The sequence below is a fragment of the Rhinopithecus roxellana genome, chromosome 12 (assembly GCF_007565055.1).
Source record: "Rhinopithecus roxellana isolate Shanxi Qingling chromosome 12, ASM756505v1, whole genome shotgun sequence".
Lineage (NCBI taxonomy): Eukaryota > Metazoa > Chordata > Mammalia > Primates > Cercopithecidae > Rhinopithecus > Rhinopithecus roxellana.
In genome coordinates this window covers 27,118,579-27,141,888 of record NC_044560.1, presented here as the reverse complement: position 1 = coordinate 27,141,888, position 23,310 = coordinate 27,118,579, and the positions used below count along the sequence as shown (strand labels likewise).

Below are 23,310 nucleotides of genomic sequence, written 5' to 3'. Positions count from 1 at the left end.
CTACACTTTCTTGACCGTGTCAGAACGTGGAGGCCTCTATGAGGGAAAGATCTCATGGCATGCACATCACACTGTGGACAGCTGTGACCTCTGGTGACTGCGACTGAAGAGGCAGGATTCTGCGACTTACTTTATACGTTTCACACAAGTAAGTCATACTTTCGGAACTTAGAATGAAAATATCTTCAAAAGGAAAGAAAGCCACCACTGGGCTGTGTCTTAGCATCTGTCCTTCCGGGTGCCCAGGAGTTGCTGGCACTCACCTCTTGGCTGCTGGAGAAGGCCTCGGTGTGGACGGGTCCTATCTGCACAGAGGTGTCACACGTCTGGGTCTTCTTCCGGGACTTCTGTTCCTTCTCTGTGTTCAGCTGGAGTCTGTGTTTCTCCTGGGAAGCCCTGGGGTAGAGAAGAGGAGGACAGCACGAGGTTCCAGGAACCACAAATTACTTTTGCAGTCATTGGAAGACCAGGAAATGGAGCTCTATTTTTACAGGAAACAATTCTTTTGAGACTTCAGTTTCCTGCTCCCAGATTTCTAGAGAATTCAGTTTCAGGGGACTTACGGGAGAGTGGCCAGGGCAGGGAGCACCTGCCCTTGGTTCCTATACTGGGGCTGAGGACACCTGATGTGGTTTTACAGGGACGTTCACTGCATGTCTACTGTTTCTAACACTTTATGTGTGTCTAACTCTTCTATCTCTCATAACAATCCCACAAGTTAGGTCCTCTGCTTGTCCCATTTTACAGACAAGTAAACAGACACACAGCAATCTGCCTGTAGTTACCTTGCTTTTAAATGGATGGTCTGGCTATTTTTTTTTAGATGGGGTTTGTTCTTGTTCTCCCACCCAGGCTGGAGTGCAATAGTGCGATCTCTGCTCTCACTGCAACCTCCGCCTCCCAGGTTCAAGCAATTCTTCTGCCTCAGCCTCCCAAATAGCTGGGACAGGCATGCACCACCACACCCGGCTAATTCTGTATTTTTAGTAGAGACAGGGTTTCACTATATGTTGGCCAGGCTAGTCTCAAACTCCTGACCTCGGGTGATTCACTCACCTCAGCCTCCAAAAGTGCTAGGATTACAGGCATGAGCCACCGGGCCCGGTCTAGGGTCTGGCTTTGAAACCAGGCAGCCAGGTGTGGAGTCTGCTCCTTTAGCCACTACGTGAATCTGCTTTGGCCACGAGGCACACAAAGCTACCAGATATCCACAAAACATCAATTTCAGTCAAACTCTTTTTTTATGAAAACATGACTCATTCCAAAATATGGATAAGCTGCGGGTAAAAATGCAACTCACGGGTGTTTTTAAAGATGAACCCAGGGGACGATGACAATATTTTGTATGTATTTTAAGCTGACACCTCCAGTTTATTCATTTGTTAAATAAATATTAAGTTCCCTTATGTGCTGGGCTGGGAAATCAATAGTGGGCAAGGTCTGCACAGACCCTGTCCTCGTGGGAAGGGCAGACAACAAACAGGCAATGGGGTCGGGCACGGTGGCTCACGCTTGTAATCCCAGCACTTTGGGAGGCCGAGGTGGGTGGATCGCTTGAGGTCAGGAGTTCAAGACCAGCTTGGCCAACATGGTGAAGCTCCATCTTTACCAACAATACAAAAAATTAGCCAGGTGTGGTGGCTCACGCCTGTAGTCCCAGCTACTCCAGAGGCTAAGGCACAAGAATGGCTTGAACCTGGGAGGCAGAGGTTGCAGTGAGATAAGATTTCTCCACTGCACTCCAGCCTGGGCAACAGAGCGAGTGAGACTCCGTCTCAAAAAAACAAACAACAACAACAACAACAAAACAACTACAAAACAGGCAAAGGTAGCCTTGCTGTGTGCTAAGTGGTAGGTTAGACAGAGTGCAGGGGCTGAGGGAGACCAAGCATGGCAGGATCCCTTGGCTATGTTTGGTGAGGGTGAGTGAGGGAGGGCTTCCTGGAGGAAGTGGCATTTAAGCAGAGACCTGTCATCTGGAATATTGGACAAGGAAGTTTGAGAAGCACAGAATAAGCAACACCATGAAACACATATCATTCATTCATTCAACTCCTCAAGCAGCATGTGCTGAGCCCTCTCTCTGTGCAAGACTCAGGGGCTCCCCACGCCGGGTGAACTATCCCCTCTCCCCCGCCCACCCAACCTGAGTGCCTCCTTGAGGGCCTTCAGCTCCCGGTCTTTCTTCTCCACCAGACTGCTCATCTGGGCCATCTTCTCCTTGAGCACACTCAGCTCCTTGCTTTGCTGCTGGACCAGTGCCACGTTCCGTTCCAGTTCCATCTTCTGCTTCTCGTTTAGCTCCCCTGGGAGTGACAGGAGGGCCGGTAAGGGGGTCTCTGCCTCCTGGGTTCAAGTGATTCTCCTGCCTCAGCCTCCTGAGTAGGTGGAATTTCAGGTGTGCGCCACCATGCCTGGCTAATTTTTTGTGTTTTTAGTAGAGACAGGGTTTCACCACGTTGGCCAGGCTGGTCTCAAACTCCCGACCTCAGGTGGTTCACCTGCCTCGGTCTCCCAGCGTGCTGGGACTACAGGCATAAAGTAGCTATTATTAGCATCCTCACTTCACAGATGCAGAAACTGAGGCTCAAAGAGGTAAGGGACTTACCTGAGGTCATGCAACTAAGAGTGAGCAGATATAGAATTGGGCCCAACATCTCCAGAGAACTGGGCATTGTAGCCTCTACCCCACACTTTCTCATACCTTATTACAAAAAAAAAACTCAGCCATAAATGTCTTGGGGTATTAACAGGAACAGCTACAGGGAGCAAATACCCTGTAGGGTTTGGGATGGGGACAAGATAGGAGCATTCTTTTCCCTTCCTCCACTTCCCCAGGCTTCGTTCCATCTCCCAGCTCCTGCCTGTCTATCCATGCCCTTCAGCTCAGGGAGAGTAGACATGGGAAAGAGAGGCTGCTATCAGATGCAAGAAGGAGGGCGGCAGAAGTAAAAGCACAGAGATAAGGAGGAACAAAGCAGGAATAGGAAGGCAGCATTGTTTGTGTCTGTCCAGAACAGCACAGAACTCAGTTATTTTGCCCCTACTCTAGGGGCCACTGATGTCCATGTTAACCCTAGGAAGAAGGCGTGTCGTCTCTACTTGGCATCTGAGGAAGAGAAGGCCTGGAGAGGCCTCCTTGCCCTAGGTCCCAAAGCTAGTGAGTGCTGGGGCTTGTGCAAACTGGCCTGCCGCAGGAAGACCCCAGGATTGCCCTCCAAGCCTTTGCTTCCAGAAGCAAATCTGTGCTAAAGGAAAATTTTCCCTGAAGAAGAAAGTTACATTTCAGTGCAGAGGTCCAAAGTCCTCTGGAGAATGTGCCCTGTGCCCTTTGGCATTGAGTCAGGGACTCAGTGAGGGGAGGGAATCAGGGACATAACCAGGATACGGCTTTTGCTGACCCTGAGTTACAGATGCTGGGACAACACAGGGAAGCAGGATTGTTTATGCCAAGGTTTTCAACTCTCTCTTTTTTTTGGGAGGGGGGGGTGGGGACAGAGTCTCGCTCTGTCACTCAGGCTGGAGTGCAGTGGCACGATCTGGGCTCACTGCAACCTCCGCCTCCCGGGTTCAAGCAATCCTCTGCCTCAGCCTCCTGAGTAACTGGGATCACAGGCGCCCACCACCACATCTGGCTAATTTTTGTATTTTTAGTAGAGGTGGGTTTATCACCATCTTGGCCAGGCTGGTCTTGAACTCCTGATCTTGTGATCCAACTGCCTTGGCCTCCCAAAGTGCTGGGATTACAGGCATGAGCCACTGCGCCTGGCCAACTCTTAAGCCTCATCTCCTTCCTTTCTCGAGTGGGTCAGGAGGTTAAGAGACACCGGAAATTGTTCAAACCTCTCAAATCCGACATTCTGCTGTGGGCTTCTGTAAGGTCTTTCCTTAACTTCATGATGACCTCCTGCTGAGACAGTATTTCCTTCTGAGCAGCCAATAAGTCATCTCTGAAATTCACAAAAACAGGTGAAGTCAGTTCAACTCAAACTCCACATTATCTCCTGAGTGTCAGAAAGGGGCCAAGTACAAATGCAAACAGATTCTCAATCATGGTCCATTCAATGCCAGTCCCAGCAAAGGATGAGGACAGTCTTCAAAAACTCTAAAACAAAAATGACTTTTTTGTTGCACCTTCGTTTAAGAAAATAGATTGAGGCCAGGCACCGGATACATGCCTGTAATCCCAGCACTTTGGGAGGCCAAGGCTGGAGGATCACTGGAGCCCAGGAGTTCAAGACCAGCCTGGGCAACAGAAATCAGAACCCCATCTCTACAAAAAATAAATTTAAAAAAAATTAGCCAGGCATAGTGGTGTGTGGCTGTTGTCCCAGCTACTCGGGAGGCGGAGGTGGGGAGATTGCTTGAGCACAGGAGTTGAAGGCTGCACTCCAGCCTGGGTGGTAGAGCAAGACCCCATCTCTAAGAAAAAAAAGGAATAAAGAAAAAAGAAAATCCACTGAGACAGAACACAAGATCTGGCTGAGTTGAGTCTGAGGCTCGAACATGCGTTGCATGAGACTGATACCCACTACCCAGCATCATGACTTGATGTGCCTGTGGACTTCTGATGGTGGAGGGAGAGGGGAAGACTATTTGGGGGAGGTTCAGGGATTCTTTGGGGACAGGGAAGAAAAAAGAGAGGAAGACAATGTGGCTCTGCTCTCTCAGCAGCACCTTTGAATTCCTGGTGGAGAGAGGCGGGGCCAGATGTGAATGAATGGTGTTCTTGGGGGAGCTGGTGGAAGTGTGGCCTTGGCGCCCAGGCAACAGGGGGACAGTGATGGTGACGGGACAGCTCCCCCTCCCACACCCCTGGAAGGCAGCACACCTTTGGCACCCTGAGACTCAGGATGGTTGATGGGAGGAGGGTGGCTGCGCCCAGTGGAGGGGTGAAGGGTGCCCAGCAGGAACAGCAGGGGAGGCGCCTTGGGTGGAGATTTGACAGGAAGAACACAGGGTGCATGTCTCAGCAAGTTGAGAAACTGCAGCCTGGCGGAGACAGGTCTTGTATGTGTCGCAGGGAGTAGGTCTTGCCCTTGTGGAAGGTGGTTGGGAGCCTTAGTCTTTGGGCAAGTATTAATGCCACTTCATTTGAGTTCACAGGCTTCTGAAATCCAGGCTCTTCTTATAAAGACTTTATTTTTTATTTATTTATTTATTTTTGAGACGGAGTCTTGCTCTGTTGCCCAGGCTGGAGTGCAGTGGCGCGATCTCAGCTCACTGCAACCTTCATCTCCTGGGTTCAAGCGATTCTCCTGCCTCAGTCTCCCAAGTAGCTGAGACTACAGGTGTCTGCCATCATGCCTGGCTCATTTTTGTATTTTTAGTAGAGACGGGGTTTCACCATGTTGGCCAGGCTGGTCTCAAACTCCTGACTTCAGGTGATCCACCCACCTCAGCCTTCCAAAGTGCTGGGATTACAGGCATGAACCACTGCACCCAGCCTTATACAGACTTTAGAATGTACTGTGTTTATTATGAATTAAAGTAAAACACTGGCAGGTTGCATGTCAAACAAACAAACAAAAAAAGACTGGTGATCATTAGAATGAACATAACTACATATATATAGTATATGCTGTGTGTGCGTGCATGTGTGTGTGTCCACGTGAGCGTGTCCTTGGCTGCAACCACAAATCTTCCAACTCGAGGATAAAGCCTCAGAACTCAAGCATGTTCACATGCCAAGAAAGTGGACCAGAGCAGGGCCGGGTGGTGCTGACTCTTCTGTAAGTCATGGGCACCACTGTTTCCAGAGTTTAAACAGGAGGAGAAGTCAGGAACTTTTCACAACGCGGAGGCGGGGTATCCTTGTCTTTTTGGGGTAAAAACCCTGTGACATTAGACTTTAGTCACTAGGATTTGGTGCAAGGATCGGGCAGATGGTTGTCCTCTTGGGGGAGCTTCTGAATCCGTACGCTGCGTCCCATCGGCACCTCCTTCTTTATGTGCTGTTTTCTGGATCTTTCCCATTCATATGTTTGTTTCTCTGAAAACTGTCAGTTCTTCGAGGATAGACATCTTTATAGACTCACTGGCTCTCAGAGTCAGGAGAGTTGAAATCATTTATTTGAGGTCATTTAGCTGACCCCTTAACTTCTTACCTTTGCAGGGCCCCACCCCACCAAGTGGTCTCCACTGTTTGAAATCTCTGTCTGCTTAATAACACCTACGAATGGGCTTGCCTCTAGCTGATCCTCGTGGAAGCTAAGGCTCAGTGAGGTGGCGTGACTTGCCCAGGGTCACACAGCTGGAAAGTGTCGAGTTGGAATCTGCTGTGTTTTGAATGTTTGTCTCCTCCAAATCTCAAGTTGAAACTTAACCCCCAATGTGGCAGTATTGAGAGGTGGGGCCTTTATAAAGTGATTGGGTCATGAAGGTACAATTATGGATTAATGGATTTGTGGGCTACTGGGTTAGTGGATCATGGCAGTGAAACTGTGGATTTATAAAAAGAAGCAGAGGCAGGGAGACCTGAGTTAGCACATTCAGCCCCCGGACATGTGATACCCTGCACCAGACTCTGCAGAGTCCCCAACAGCAAGAAGGCCCTCACCAGATGCAGCCCCTCAACCTGGGACTTCTCAGGCTCCAAAACTGTAAGAAATGAATCTCTTTTCTTTATAAATCACCCAGTTTCGGGTATTCTGTTATAAACAGCAGAAAACAGGCTGAGGGATCTGAATGTAGATCCACCTAAATCTTTCCATGACACTGCCCTGCCTTGCTGAAGGAATGGGGAAGTGAAAGCAGCACTGGGAAGGCAGCAGACCCAGCTCCTTGTATGGCTTCTGACAGTGTGGCCCAGGTAGGGGCGGGTTGCCTGTTTGCCCCCACCCAGGTGGCGCCGGTGAGAATGCCTGGCGCTCACGCACCCGCGGGTACTCACATCAGGTGTTCGTACGCCATGTCTTTGGCACTGCTGTCCGTCGTGGGAGCCACCAGAGGGTCTTGCGGCCTTTCCTCCTTTTGGGCTGTATCAGAGGGACATGTGATTGTTGTGAGAGGAGGCTGTCCTTCCCCTTTGCTTACAAGCACACCTGTGTCTTTCACAACTTACAAACCCTGCCTCCACCTGCAGCCCTCTCCACCTTGTGAGACCCACATGTGTGCCGTGTCACAGGCTGGGGGCTCTCCCAAAGTGTGTGGCCATGCGATTGTCCCAGCTACTCTACAAGGCAGGGGCCATCAAGTCCACTTATAGACAGGGAAAGGGGCACCGGAGTGATGGAAGCTACCGGCGACCCACTTGGCTAAGTTGGTGAGCAGTGCAGCCTCAGCCCCTGGTCCCACCGCCTGCCTGTCTCTCTTGGAAGAATCTGTGTTTAGCACCTTCCTCTCCTCACCTCCCATTTACACCTCAGTGCACCGCCTCTGGCATCCTGTCTCACTACTCAGTCACGTGTTCACTCACTTGTTTATTCCTTCAACAAACATTTGTGGAGTGTACACTGGTCTAAGTACGGGGGTGACAAAGATGCAGTCACCCTTTAGGTCCCAGCTCAATCTCAAACACCCTCCTTCCGACCTGGACGTCACCCTTCAGGTCCCAGTTCAATCTCTTTTTTTGTTTTTGAGACAGTCTCGCTTTGTTGCTAGGCTGGAGTGCAGTGGTGCGATCTCGGCTCACTGCAACCTCCGCCTCCCGGGTTCAAGCAATTCTCCTGTCTCAGCAGCCCGAGTAGCTGGACTACAAGCGCACGCCACCATGCCTGGCTAATTTTTGTATTTGTAGTAGAGACGGGGTTTCACCATGTTGGCCAGGATGGTCTCAATCTCTTGGCCTCATGATCTGCCAGCCTTGGCCTCTCAAAGTGCTGGGATTACAGGCATGAGCCACTGAACCCAGCCCCCAGCTCAATCTCAAACACGCTTCCTCTGACCTGGACTCTGGGTTGGGAAACTGAACCCCACTCTTTGTCCTTGTCATGGTACCCTATTCATCCTGGATCACCTGTCAGGGCAATACTTTTGTTACCACGGGGACAAAAACTGGCTTGTCCATCACTGGATCCCGAGTGCCTACATGAGATCGGAACATAACAGAAGCTCCACCGAGAGAGCTGAATGAGTGAATGAATGAGGGAAGTCCTGATGGTTTGCTGACTTGCTGGGAACTAGAGCCGTGTTTCCTAACCAGGAGTGAGTTTGCCTCTAGGGGACATTGGGCAATGTCTGGAGACATTTTTGGTTGTCACAGCTGGGGTAGGGGTGCCACTGGCAGCTGGTGGGTGGACAGGGAGGCTGCTAACACCCAATAGTGCCCAGTTCAGTCCCATCCATGAAAAAATGATCCTGCCCCAAATGTCAACAGAGCTGAGGCTGGGATACCCTGGCCTGAGTCCTCTACTTCCCGAACTTTCTCCAAGAGCTTAACAACTTTACAATAATACCTTACCTTGGCCGTTTGGGGCAAATAAGTGCTCACAAGTCTGAGTTCTTTTTTCAGCTTCTTTTGGGTTTATTTTTTAAGGGACAAATCCTGGCTGGTAATGAGTGCATTAGTGAAGATGCAAAAGGCCAATGGCAGAGAGAAGCCTTTGAAAGGCCCCCACACGAGATGTTTTCATGTGGAAAAGATGATTCCACTTCGTGCTGCCCTGACAGCTCTGACAGCCCTGGTAGCCTGTGTGTCTCGTCGGCTCACTGGGTCGGCACAAAGGATGTCCCAACTCATTGCCATGACTTCTGCTGAACGTGGGCCTCGGAGGGCTTCTGACATCGTTGTGTAACAAGAACAAAACGGGGCCTCAGAGAATGAATGAGCTTTTGAATAAGGCACGGCCTTTTTCTTAACCATCAGCCTGTTGGGATCCAGCGGACAATCGGAACCTACCCCAAACACTAAGATTTCCTTGGTCCCCCTTCGGACTTACCCGGGTCGTTGTCCTTCAATGTTGCAATCTCGCCTTCTATTTTTTTATGGTGCTGAGTGACTTTCTGGAGTTTCTCTTCGAGGCTCACAATTGTCTGGGAGTGCTGTTTGATTTGCTCCTTATATTCCATGATCTCTTCTTCAAACCCGTGTCTCTGTGATTCCTGCTCATCCTGGACGGCCTTTACCGTCTTCTGCTGCAGGATTAGCCGCTCTTCCATCAAGATCTGGGAACAGAGCGTCACTCAGTGTGGTCTTGGGAGCTGGGTATGACAGCAACCATAATATACCCCCTGGGCACACACAGTTGCTAAACTGGGCCCCACCCCAGGGCCTTAGCACGTGCCGTTCCCTCTGCCCTGTACACTTCTTCCATAGCTCCTTGCATGGCCAACTCCTTCTTGACTCTCAGGGCTCAGCTCCAGCGTCACCTCCTCTGAGAGGCCCTCCCTGACCACCTATCAGGAGCAACCCCAGACACTTCCCGTTCCAGCGTCTGTTTCATTGTCCCTGAAGCCTTTAATCGTTTCTTTCTCATGCCCTCTAGAATGTAAAATTCATAACAGCAGAAATGTGTCCTTTTTTACTTACTGCTATGCCCACAGCATTTGATGTTTGATAGATATTTGTGGAATTAATGAATGAACAATTTCATAAGAAAAAGCAAATGAATTTGCCTTTCTTTCTCCTTCTTTCTTTCCTTCCTTCCTTCCTTCCTTCCTTCCTTCCTTCCCTTTCTTTCTTTCTTTTCTCTCTCTCTCTCTCTCTTTCTTCTTTCTCTTTCTCTTTCGAGACAGAGTCTTGCTCTGTTACCCAGGTTAGAGTGCAGTAGCATGATCTTGGCTCACTGCATCCTCTGTCTCCTGGGTTCAGGGTGTTCTCCTGCCTCAGCCTCCCAAGTAGCTGGGACTACAGGCATGCACCACCACACTCAGCTAATTTTCATATTTTTTTTAGTGGAGACGAGGTTTCACCATTTGGCCAGGCTGGTCTCAAACTCCTGACCTCAGATGATCCACCCACCTTGACCGCGAAAGTGCTGAAATTATAGGTGCGAGCCACTGTGCTCAGCTACAATTTGTATTTCTTAAAAACAAAAAATTAATGACCCCCAAATGGCAAATCTGCTGCTTTCCCACATCCAGACACTCCCTCCTGAGGCTCCCCTTGACGTCTGCATCCCAGCACCTCCTCCTCAATGCCCGCCTGCTACTCCAAATTCACCCTGTCCTGCTCCCTATTCCCAGGTGACGTGCTGGGCCTCCACCTCTGATTTCCCCATGACAGGTACATTCTTTGCCCGACACACTCACACATGCCTGCTCTTCCAAGGACCCTGCCTAGGAGGCTGCCTTCCAGATTAGGCTCTTGTCTTGCTTTCTCTCCCAAAACTATTGTGTACCCAAAGCTGGGGGGCTTTTGAACTTTGATGCCCTATCCTCACCTTCCTCCTCTTGTCTCCTCTTCTCCAAAAGAGGGCTGCTCTAAGAGAACACCCCCACCATGACCCCAGATCTCCATACTCCCATCCCTATGTCGTCCTTACGCCATCAGGTCCCCAAGCACCCCGGCCTGAAGTGTGCAGTCTCCTTTGGCACTGTGCTCTCCTTGGCGCTCACGTCCTGCCAGCAGTTATCAAGTCCCACCATCGTAACTCTCTCCAGCGACTCCCTCCCTCCCACACCTCCCCCAGCTCCCGCCAAGGTCAGGTCCTTATGATTCTGGTCCACCACGTGCCACACGCAGAGCTGTTCTCTCCAACGCCACACCCTCGTGAAATTTACTTTGTTCTCTTCCGGGAGATTCACCTTCATGACTTCCTTGCTCAGAAACCTGTCGGTTGAGCGTGTGGATGACAGACTGAATGCACATCGAGCCCTGATTTTGGAGGGCCTCGAATACCGAGCCTACACTTTAATGTATTGTCTTAAAGCCTGTGGAATCATCACTCATCACTCAGTCCTGAGGCTCTCCAGGCATTCTGATCCTGTGAGGAACCTGCATTACAACATCTCAGAATACCCTGCAGACGGGGCATCCTAGCTCTGTGTACCTTTCATTCTAAACCAACGCTTCTCACTAGGGGGCCATTAAGGGACACTTGGCAATGTCTGAAGACATTTTTGGTGATCATGACTGTGGGAAGCGGGCTCCTGGCATCCGGTGGGTAGAGAACAGGGGTGGTGCTAAATATCCTAAGATGCTCAGGACAGCCCCTAACAGGAAAGAGCTACTTGACCCAGAACATCAGCAGTGCTGAGGCCGAGAAGCCCTGGTCTAAGCCACGCATTCTCACGGCACTGTAATCTTCTATTGAGAGAAAAATTCTCCTGTTCCTGGAAGGCACCAACTTACCATTTTTGTCTTAGTAGTTTCCAGTTCAGCTAATGTTTCATTTAATTTCAAGGCGAGGCTCTCTGCTTTTAGACTTTCCGTTGCCTTTGTTTTCTGAGTCTCTTCAACCATGGCTAGTGCGTCACTTAATTTATTATTTAAAACATCCTCTTTTTGCTCTTTTAATTCTAATTCCTAGACAAAAAAACAAATAGCAAAATAACAGACATTCAGGAATACATATTTACCCAGTCCCCTTCTCCCCAACCTTCAGGGAGGGGGCAAAGTCTATTCTCTAATTATTCTGTCGATTCTTTTAAAGTACAAAGTCTATGCCTTCTCTGGAAGGTTCCAATTATTATAGAACTCGTCTTCATATTCAGCGGAGATCTGTCTCCTTGTGATTTCTGGTCTCTGAGCTCAGTTCTGTCACCTGGAGCTCATTGAGTACATTTTATTTCTCTTTTATGAGACAGTCCTTTAAATATTTGAGGAGGGCTGTCATGTCTGTCTCTAAATCTGTTCTCCAAGATGAATGTGCTGAGTCCCTTCTCTCCTTCATTGCAACACCTGCTTCCAGGACACCTCCCTTTCCTCCAGGGCTCCAGCGGCCCTGTCCTGGGCATCTCTTATCCCTCATCCTGGAACCCATTCTTTTTTTTTTTTTTTGAGATGGAGTCTCACATTGTCACCTGGGCTGGAGTGCAATGGTGCTATCTCAGCTCACTGCAACCTCCACCTCCCGGGTTCAAGCGATTCACCTGCTTCAGCCTCCCAAGTAGCTGGGACAGGCACACACCACCACACCCAGCTAATTTTTGTATTTTCAGTAGAGATGGGGTTTCACCATATTGGCCAGGCTGGTCTCGATCTCTTGACCTCGTGATCCACCTGCCTCAGCCTCCCAAAGTGCTGGGATTACAGGCATGAGCCACCGCACCCACCACCGCATGAAAGATTCTTTCGATCTTTCATAATCAACATTCTATTCTCTTTGAGTCCCTCCTGCAATAATGTGAAGTGTGGGCTTCTTGAGTGGCACTGTGCTGGGCATCTTATGAACATTATTTAATCAAATTTAAAATATATTCGAAGTACTAGGCATTCTTCAACTCTGTTGGTGGAGGTGCAAACTGCTGTGACTTTTCTAGACACTCATTCAGGAATGTGTATTATGAGCCTGAAAATGTGCAAGTCCTATGACTCAGCAATTCCACTTTAGGGAGTTTTTCCTAAGGACGTAAAGACTGATGCACAGGGTGGGTTAGCTGGGCATCTGCTGCACTAGTAAAGAGTGAGAAACCAACCCAGGGGAGAAGAAAATAAATCGGGATCCATCCAGCACAGTGCAAACCCAGGTCACGGAAGATTGTTTAATGACACTGAGACATTCTATGCAAAATGAAATCATTCAAACTTTTTTTTTTTCTCTGAGACGGAGTCTCGTTCTATTGCCCAGGCTATAGTGCAGTGGGGATCTTGGCTCACTGCAACCTCTGCCACCCGGGTTCAATTGATTCTTCTGCCTCAACCTCCCTAGTAGCCAGGATTACAGGCACCCACCACCATGCCCGGCTAATTTTTGTATTTTTAGCAGAGATGGGGTTTTGCCCTGTTGGCCAGGCTGGTCTTGAACTCCTGACCTCAGGTGATCTTCCCACCTTGACCTCCCAAAGTGCTGGGATTACAGGCGTGAGTCACTGTGAATGGCCAAAATCATTCTAACTTAAAGCGGTTGAAACCTTACATGATTTTGAGACTCTAGAGGAATGTGGCTGTGGGGCCTGGGTCACATAGCACGCACCTGCAACTTCTGTTCTTTTCTGTAAACGAGTGGGAAAGCCCTGGCAGTGCCAGAGATAAGACTCCTTCAGATGATCACCCCCCATCCTGGAATATTAAAGCAATTTTCCCAGGAATGTAGCAAGCTGTGCCCAACCAAAGGGCTATAATCACATGTGCTGACCTCGTGTGGAAGACGTTGTGATCCTGTTAACTGCCTATCAAAATGAAATTTTCACCTCCCTGCTTTGGAACGCTGACTCATTCTTTTGAAGTCTGTTTTCTGGGTTGCCGTCCTCAAGCTTTGAGCTTGAATAAACTCTATGCTTAGAGAATCTCATTATTTAAGGTTGACACATCATATGTTAAATATCAAAAATAGCATCCAAAGCATTGTGCACAGTGTCACAGTGTAAATCACTAACTTGGTCATAAGTCAGTATTTATCGATGTCGATGCTGAGGTTCAACACAAAGGCGATCTGGAAGGAATCACATCAAAATGTCGACAGTGGCAGCTGTGCTCAGTGGACTCTCTGTTAGTTATTATTTTCTTCGGAGTGATTTTCTGTGGTTTTTTTTTTTCAAGTTTTCTAGAATGACAGGTGTTTTTTTGTTTTGTTTTGTTTTTTGTTTTTGTTTTTGTTTTTTTATAATCAGGAAAGAAAACACTTTTTTTTTGAAAATATTAAATCCCTATACCATTTTCATCTTGTTATTCCTGCAAGCCTCGCCTCGGAGTTGCTGCATCCTCTGTGTACCTCCGCTTAACTCCGTCTGATTCTTTTTCAGGGTCTTAACCTTGCTGTTACTGTTGGGATATTCCACGGAGGACCTCATGTGGACCTGGCCTACGGAGGTGCTCACTGGGGACACTGGCAGGCATCCCACGGAGTAGCTTGCCACGTACAGCTCAGCGACACACCCCAGGTGTCCCAAATAATCCACAACACATTGAAATTGTTTCTTTGAAGAGCTGTGAAGCTGCCCTGCTTATGAGCAGATCACGCGGCCTGCCATCTTTGCTCCCTGCCGGCTACTCAGCAGCTTGTCCCAAGCATAGGAGAACAAAGTCCACTGGTCCCATGCATTGGACATTCCTTTCTTTTCTCCTCTCTCCCTTTTCTATTTTGCCTATATAGACGAAATCAATCTTTGATTGCTCTTCTGAGTGTACAAATAAAATAATGTGCAAACACACAACTCTCTGCCTGACTCTACTTGTATTTCCTTGGATTTTCCTGGTAAATGGTGAATCCCTGGGCTGGGTCCTGTTCTTGCTTATCTAGGGTAATATCACCTGTCTACTTTGAGGGCTGCCATAAGACCTTTTTTTTTTTTTTTTTTGAGAAGGAGTCTCACTCTATTGCCCAGGCTGGAGTGCAATGGCATGATCTTGGCTCATTGCAACCTCCCACGTTCAAGTGATTCTCCTGCCTCAGCCTCAGTAGCTAGGATTACAGGCATGCGCCACCATGCCTGGCTAATTTTTGTATTTTCAGTAGAGATGGGGTTTCACTATGTTGGTCAGGCTGGGCTTGAACTCCTGATCTCAGGTGATCCACCCACCTTGGCCTCCCAAAGTACTGGGATTATGGCGTGAGCCACTGTGCCTGGCCAAGACCCTACCTTCTGATGTTACTGTTCTAAGGATATTGTTGAGAAGGTTGCTTGTTGCAGAATCCTCTACGTAATGACCCTTAGGAGAGATTCTCGCTGGTCTAGTACCAAGAATGGTCATATTTCCACAAGCAGTTGGTCCACTTTTGTCTAGCAAATTGTACAACCAGCTGGGCTTTCCCTTGCACTGTAACTGCTAGAGTAAAAATTGTGACTCATTCATTGATTTCATGATACACTTTTTTTTTTTTTTCCATTAGTCTCATTCCGGATCCCTTTTACGTCCCAACTTACCTACTTTTAAAACTTTAACCTCGCCTTTTTGCCTACCCATAGTGTATTTCATGGAGGATCCATGGTACATCATTTGGGGGACACGGCTGCTTGGGAAGAGGCTGCCTTTCTTGGGCTCTCCCACAGCCTGCAGCATGTGCCTCCCTGCAGGGGTCCTCTGTGACCGTGACAGCCCTGGGCTGCCAAGTCCTGCATCACTTCACCCAACTCTCGTCTGCCTTCTCTGGACACATGCCAGTTACTCCAGGTCCCTCCTTGAAGACTGGTGTCCAGGGCTGACGTGCAATCCAGATGTGCCTTCCTGACTAGCCTCCCTAGAGCAGCCTTGTTTAAAGTGCATCAGCACCACTTGGGCTGCTTATGAAACATGCAGCTTCCCGAGTCTGTCCTCCACCCAGGGGGTCAGAACTTCTTGGGGTGGGGTCCAAGAAACAGGCATTTAAAAATAAATTCCCCAGAGATTCAAATGCATGCTAATGTTTGCAAACCTTTCTTTGAAGAAAATGATCCAAGGTTGATGTGAATAGAGACCTTTTTAGTCCTAGCTGGTCCCGAAAATCCTTTGAAGTCATAGTCACCTATATTTAAATTTAACCCATTATTGCCAGGTTGCATGTTTGTCAACTGGGCTTTGACTTTGACATATTGGTAATTGTATGTGTATGTGTTTTGTACTGCTGGGACCCAGGAGAAGCGAATTATGCCCTACTGCTTATGAGGTACCCAAGACAGGGTCAGGTGCGAAATCCACTTCTATTCCTACTATGTTTACAATTCTCAGTGATAACAGTAAACGCATTTTGACTATGAAGGTGATGATAATTATGATGACAAGCTCTGCTGGGAAAACTGATATCGGCCTGATCAGAAACCCAGGTGTCATTACCCTTACATCTCCTCTCTCTTTTCTTTTCTTTTCTTTTTCTTTTTTTTTGAGAGGGAGTCTTGCTCTGTCACCCAGGCTAGAGTGTAATGGCGCAATCTCAGCTCACTGCAACCTCCACCTCCCGGGTTCGAGCGATTCTCCTGCCTCAGCCTCCTCAGTAGCTGGGATTACAGGTGCGTGCTACCACACCCAGCTAATTTTTGCATTTTTAGTCGAGATGGGGTTTTACCATGTTGGCCAGGCTGGTCTCGAACTCTTGACCTCAGGTGATCAGCCTCCCAAAATGCTGGGATTACATGTATGAGGCCCTGCGCCCAGCCAACATCTCCTCTCTTAAGCTAGGCACCTGAGCCCAAAGCTGAAGTGCAGTAGAGAGGGAGGGGTGAACATTTAGGGTTGGGGAGTCAGACAGTCCGGGCTTCGGATCCTCCACTTCCCAGTCATGAGTTTGCCATGCTAACACGGGCAGCTGACACATATACGTGGAATGCTGAGTGCCTCTCCATGTGTTCTGTGGGTATAACAGCAGTCATGTCTCACAACAACTCAAGGAGATTGATCTGTGTGTATTAGGTGTATTTCATAAGTGGGGAAACTAAGGCACAGAGATGGTAGGGTACTTGTCTGAAGTTCCACAGCCAGGCATGGGGAGAGGTAGGATCTGAACCCAGAGCCTGGCTCTAGAGCACTGCCCTTCGCCGTGCTGGGCCCCTCTTGTCTCTCCCTCCCTGCGGCTCATACCTCTTTCTGCTTGGTTAAGCGATTCTCCAGGTCTTGCACCTTTTTCTTTTCCTTCTCCATGGCCTCCGTTGCTTTGCGTTTCTCGTAGGCAATGCTGCTCTCTGAGATCTGGAAGTCAATGAAAGTGGTTTGAGGGCCTGTGCCCTCAAAGGGAAATGACCCCGAAAAGGGAAATCAGGACGAGTCACTGTGGAAGCCACCAAGTCAGGGTTGGAGAGAAAGATCTCAAGGAACAAAGCACCCACTGGGGACAGAGGTGAGAACCGTAGCATGCCCAGCATGGTGAGAACCCGGGAGCCATATCTTAGTCATGTGTGTAAAGGAGTGAGTGAGTCATCATTCAAGATTTCAGGGCAGGTGTTCAGGAAGTGACATGCTGGTGAGTGGTTGGGTCCTGGTATTTGGCGCTGAGTCACTGAATAAACTGGCATGTGCTGGCACCGATGCTGGCCTTTGTTGGAAGTACCTGGCTCTTTGGGAGGTGGGGCAGGAGAGACAGTGCTGGGGAGGTGCCTTCTGTCTCTGTAGACCCATGTCAATGGCTCCAAAGGAGGACCGAGGCAGCCACTTCCAGTCTACAAAGGCATGGGTTTCCAAAATTCCTGTCTAGGTCAGTTTGTAGCTGAGAACACAAATACCATATACCTGGTGACGGGGAGGGAATCAGAGGCCCAGACTCACCTGTACATGCCCTGGGAGGTAAATAGCTAGGGAGGGCTTGAAAAACTCTATCTGCAGCTGTTGGCCGGGTGCGGTGGCTCAAGCCTGTAATCCCCAGCACTTTGGGAGGCCGAGACGGGCGGATCACGAGGTCAGGAGATCGAGACCATCCTGGCTAACACGGTGAAACCCCGTCTCTACTAAAAATACAAAAAAAAAAAAAAAAAAAAAAAAAACTAGCCGGGCGTGGTGGTGGGCGCCTGTAGTCCCAGCTACTCGGGAGGCTGAGGCAGGAGAATGGCATAAACCCGGGAGGCGGAGCTTGCAGTGAGCTGAGATCTGGCCACTGCACTCCAGCCTGGGTGACAGAGCAAGACTCCGTCTCAAAAAAAAAAAAAAAAAGAAAAAAAGAAAAACTCTATCTGCAGCTGTTGAAACTCTTGCAGTTATGCACCACCCCCGCCCCCACCAACATAAAGTTCACAAGAAAAGGATTTTGAATATACATGTATATGTACAACAAAAGACCAGAGGAGTATGTACTGAAATGTAAGTGATGGTTATTTGGGGGGAATTGGGATTATGGCAACTTTTATTTTGTTCTTTTCACAGGTCTATATCTTCTAAATTTTCTTTAATGCACAGGTATTATTGGCAAAAAGAAAAATGAATGAAAATTGTTACAGGGCATGCAGTGATAGGAGATGGGAATATCCTAATTCAAGGGACAGTTTGAGACTCGAGATGTGTGTGGTCCTGAAGGAAAGACGATGTTCCCAATGTTGCCGGTGTTAACATCACATGCGTGGCACCCACCCACCCCACCCGGCTCTGCATATCCAACTCCCAGGCCCCCCCACCCGACCACATCTCCCAGAGCAGACTTGGCTTTTTCTCACTGTCAAATCTTCACTTAAGATGGTTCAACCCTTGCCCTGCAGGTCTAAGTCCTGCCTGTCCTACAAGGCCACCCACACCCTTCCGCATGCCCTGTGGCGAGGGCTCTTTCCCTTCTCTTATTATGCACCGCTTGGTGCGTTGCAAATGAAAATAGTGCACAGAACGTATTAGTGCATCCAATCTGCAAACCCCAGAGAGCATCTATCTGATTATCCCTGTTTCACAAGAAAGGAAACGCAGGCTGTAACTGAGGCAGTATAAAGACAAGCAGTGTTCCAAGGCCTCATCACCAGGAAGCAGTGGTGCAGGCTTAGATGCCAGGGCCCTCGCCTTAACCGCTCGGCCTCTGGGCCCTGATTCAAGCCCTGTCCACTTGGAGGCAGGAGACTTTTCTCTTTTTCTTTTTTTAATTTTAAAATTTAAATTAAAATTTTTTTTGAGACGGATTCTCACTCTGACACCCAGGCTGGAATACAGTGGCATGATCTCGGCTCTCTTCAACCTCCGCCTCCCAGGTTCAAGTGATTCTCCTGCCTCAGCCTCCCGAGCAGCTGGGACTACAGGCGTGCACCACCAGGCCCGGCTAATTTTTGTATTTTTAGTAGAGACGGGGTTTCACCATGTTGGCCGGGCTGGTCTTGAACTCCCAACCTCAAGTGATCTGCCTGTCTCGGCCTCCCAAAGTACTGGGATTACAGGCGTGAGCCACTGCACCTGGCAAGATGAGTTTCTATGTTCATACCCAGGCCAAAGTGCTGGGATTACAGGCGTGAGCCACTGCACCTGGCAAGATGAGTTTCTATGTTCATACCCAGGCCAAAGTACTGGGATTACAGGCGTGAGCCACTGCACCTGGCAGGATGAGTTTCTATGTTCATACCCAGGCTGGCACAGAGCCCAAGACACTGCCTGGTTGTAGCCTGAGCTTCGGGACCTCATCCCTGGCCCATATGTATAAGGGAGGCTCTGGCGGTAGCTGTTACCATGGTTTGGGTCCCACCCCTTAGCATGTCTGTGCTCCCTCTGCCTACCTGGACTCTGACCTCACTTCCCTCATGGGCTTGGCATTGTCCCGCTGCCAAGGGCTTCGCTTCAAGCTGTGCAGCCCCCACCCTGCTGTGCCCATTCAACTGCCCACCCCACCTGGACTCTGACCTCACCAGGGCAGGTGCATCCCAAGCCATGAATATACTGACTCCTCATATTACACCTCTAGGGCGGTTCTGCCACCACACCCACATGGCAGATGAGGGCACGGAGAGGGCAAGGGGCATGCCCAGGGTCACACAGCCTGTTAGGGCAGAGCTGAGATTTGAGCCCAGAATGAACCCTTTAGCCCACCAAGCTCTGCAGTTCCTTCGCCACCTCTCCCACCTATTTCCTTCCCCTGCACCCTGGTGCCTCCCATTTTAGGCCAGCTTTGGTTTCATTCCTCACCCAGTCTCCCTCCCGCACCCCCCCCTCGAACCCCCCGCCCACCTCCTGGCAAGTTCAGATCCTGACCTTCACACCTGTGCCACTTTATCCAGTGGTCCTCTCTGCCCCCAGGCTCCTTTTCCCTTCCAGTTCTCACTGGAATGTCACTTCCTGAGCGGTCCTGCCCTCGGGCACTCTCCAACCTGCTTCTCGGCTTTGGCTTTGTGGCCCTGGAGCCGCCCCTGCTTCTGCAGGCTCTCTGTTTCCCTGCGCTAGGATGGAAGCTCTGGGCAGCCTGGCCCTGGTCTGTCTTGCTCACTGCGATATCCGCGGCACCCAGAACCGGGTCTGGTACCCCGTGGGTGGATGAATGAAACCGAAATCAGCAGGTGGATAAATGAATATATATGGGCAGACGAATGAAACAGGATCAAACCATTCACTGAGCCATCAGCTCTGTTTCTGGAAGTTCTGTGGGGGCCGGCAGGTGTGTGTCTGTGCCACCTCTGTCCCCGAAGCCCAGCTCATGGAGATGCCATGTGGGTCCCCGAGTGACCTCCTCCTGGCCCCCTGGCTCTTACTTCCAGGATGTGACCCGGGCGTCCGGGCTGACCTGAGGGCCTACCTCTCACGCTGCCCTGGGCAGGTGTGTCTGGTGGGCCAGGTCCCTAGGTTGGTTGCATTGGGGTGGGTGGACGTGGATGTCTCCAGCTCTGACCCCTCCTTTCCTCCCTGGTGTCATTCTGTCCTGGGGTGCCCATCTGCTTGTCCATTCCAGAAGGCACTGATTCCTGCGGCTTATCTGATGTGACAACCATGTGTGCTTACTATGCACCCACTTGTGCCATCTCTTTTTGTGCTCTTTGTGTCCTTTACTCCTCAGCCATGCCAGGGAAGGCCTGCTCCAGAGTCCATGACACCAGCAGGCCAGGCCAGGAGCTTTCTCCCGTGGCCATGCCGGGTGTGGCATACATGCCTCTCTGCTGTGAGGATGACGCTCGCTAAGCCCCTGACCCAGGCTGAAACCCAGGGTTCTCTCCTGGGGAGGATCCCTCTTTCCTAGGTAGCTGAACCAGAGAGCAAAAAAAACTTCGCAAGGGCCCTCTAGGATGTAGGGTGCAGTCCTATGTACTTTACACCTGAGAGCATCTAATCTGATGAGGCAGGGACTGTTAGCATTCCCATTTCACAGATGAGGAAACTGAGGGATGGGGAGGTGGCGATCTGCCAGAGGTCACATGGCCAGTAAATGGCAGATCTTGGCCACTTCAAAGAGAGGCATGACTGTGATATCTGCCCGATTTCCCACCAGACTCTCCCAGGGATCTCCCAGTAGCTCCTTCCAGAGGGTTCTTTCCTGCTGCTGCTCATACCTCCTTCTGTTGGGTTAAGTGGTTCTCCAGATCCTGAACTTTTCTCTTTTCTGACTCCAAGGCTTCCTTTGCTTTTCTTTTTTCATGGGCTATGCTGCTCTCCAAAACCTGCAAATCAACGACCACTGCACTTGGTGGCCTGCACATTTAGGGGGGAAATTGCTAGTAATGATCATAATAATCATAGTAACAATAACAGCCAAAGTGTTGGGGCAGCTATTAGATACGCCTGGGCCCCTGGCCAGCCCTTCAGTCTCACAGCAACTCTGTCAGAGAAGTGCTGAGAGTGGCCCATTTTACAGATGAGGACACCGAGGAGCAGGAAGTCAGAGAGGGCCCAGAGCCACACCCTTTGTCAGAGGTGAGGCCAGCATCTGAAGCCTGCGCAGAGGAAAGCACGGAGCCTGAATAAAGAGCTCTCGACAGGGAACCTGGGAGCAGCGGGGGCAGCTTCCTGTCATGGGGCCAGGCAGCCTCTCTGATCAAAAGAAGAGTCTCGTCAATAATGGAATTTCCGTTCTTGAAATAAATCTCTTCAACAGAATTCGGTTTCAAGAGAAGGGCAGTATGTTGGATTCATGAGCCACAATATGCCAGTTTCTAGAAGGGACAAACAATGTTCTGGTAGGATGCAGGGACGAAAGTGTGGCCAGTATTTAGTGCCCTAATCAAGGAGTTTTGTCTGGGAAGTTACTTGCTGGTAAGCTATTCAACTAAACAGCTTAATGTAAATCACCAAAGGAAATATGTTGCCAGCCTGTTTCCAGTCAATGGCTTGTGTTTCAAACACCAGGTTAACTGTCAGGTGTTCAGAACTTGGAAGATGGTTTCCATTATAACTAGTGGTGAGGGCCCCAGATGAGCCCGCAAAAAGTGGTTAATCCAGAATATGGCTGAGATATTGTATACTTTGCAGTGAAAAGTAGTTGACAAAACTCCAACACTCTGCTGTCCCAATACCAGCCTTAAAGCAGAAGAAAAGTGACATCATAAGAATTTCATGTTTATTTGGATCCTTTGAAGTGGATTTTGGGGTAGGACATTTTCCCGTGAACTGTGAAAGAGACTTTGAGGCACTTCCTAGGGACTTAGGGTTGGCCCTGCTGTGTCTGACTCTGCGTCTACACTCGCCAGGCCTTCCCCTGGGCAGCTTCTCTGTAGCCGGGACAGGTACTACTGGGAAGAGAGGTCTTGCCTGGCTCACGCACAGGCCCTACATGCCCAGTTGCCGGGCTTCCAAGTTCACAACGGATAACAGGGATTAACTCTGAACATGACCTCAAGACCCAGATTATGACCTAGTGATTCTGTTGACCTTAAAAACCCTGATAATGTGGCGGAAGAGCTAATGAAAAGAAAATCAGGCCAGGCGCGGTGGCTCACGCTTGTAATCCCAGCACTTTGGGAGGCCAAGGCAGGCAGATCGCTTGAGGCTAGGAGCACCAGCCTGGCCAACACGGTGAAACCCCATCTCTACTAGAAATACAAAAAATTAGCCAGGTGTGGTGGTGTGCGCCTGTAATCCCAGCTACTTGGGAGGCTGAGGCATGAGAATCGCTTGAACCCGGGAGGCAGAGGTTGCACTGAGCAAGATCATGCTGCTGCCCTGCAGACTGGGAGACAGAAAAAAAGAAAATCAAATAGCCACCGGCAGTTGAATGGAGCCTGTGGCTGGGGCTGCTCTTTCAATTTTCCCCGATAGGAAGCCACAGAGAAGTTCTGCCAGAAGTAGGCTGACATTTTAACGGACCCAGGGTGACCCAACCACAGATCCTCTCTGCAATGAAGCTTGAATTTTTCTCCTGAGCCCCGTGGCCTCAAAGTCTCTAAATTTAAGGATCTTCCCCAGGCCTTTGCTGTTGACATCTTGGGGCATTTTTTTTTTTTTTTTTTTGAGACGGAGTCTCGCTCTGTCGCCCAGGCTGGAGTGCAGTGGCCGGATCTCAGCTCACTGCAAGCTCCGCCTCCCGGGTTTACGCCATTCTCCTGCCTCAGCCTCCCGAGTAGCTGGGACTACAGGTGCCCACCACCTCGCCCAGCTAGTTTTTTGTATTTTTTAGTAGAGATGGGGTTTCACCGTGTTTGCCAGGATGGTCTCGATCTCCTGACCTTGTGATCCGCCCGTCTCAGCCTCCCAAAGTGCTGGGATTACAGGCTTGGGCTACCGCGCCCGGCCCATCTTGGGGCATTTGACTCAAGTGACTCCTTGGAGACCCTCCTCCTCATCCCCACCCCTGGAGGCATCACTTGGGGGCAAACCTCAGTGATGCTCTGGGAGAGGCTGCAGGACACAGCTGTGCCAGAGACGGCAGCGATGGATGGGCAAGATTTTACTCGAGGAGTCGGTGTTGATGAAAAACAAATACCCAAACAGAAGAAGGGGCACAAGTGGCAGCAGAGACAGTAGTAACAGCTGCCATTTACTCA

General features: G+C 49.7%; 1 protein-coding gene across 1 annotated transcript in view; it reads right to left on the bottom strand.

Moving 5' to 3' along the window:
- FHAD1 (forkhead associated phosphopeptide binding domain 1) overlaps window positions 1-23,310 on the bottom strand; it is a 160,624-nt gene that overhangs the window by 29,996 nt on the left and 107,318 nt on the right. The window contains exons 18-25 of the mRNA XM_010370076.2: window positions 20,884-20,991; window positions 16,535-16,642; window positions 11,234-11,407; window positions 8,880-9,105; window positions 6,893-6,977; window positions 3,844-3,950; window positions 2,147-2,306; window positions 264-396 (exon numbers count right to left, since the gene is read on the bottom strand). Coding sequence (XP_010368378.1) covers window positions 264-396; window positions 2,147-2,306; window positions 3,844-3,950; window positions 6,893-6,977; window positions 8,880-9,105; window positions 11,234-11,407; window positions 16,535-16,642; window positions 20,884-20,991 — 1,101 coding nt within the window. The remainder of the gene's footprint in view (window positions 1-263; window positions 397-2,146; window positions 2,307-3,843; window positions 3,951-6,892; window positions 6,978-8,879; window positions 9,106-11,233; window positions 11,408-16,534; window positions 16,643-20,883; window positions 20,992-23,310) is intronic.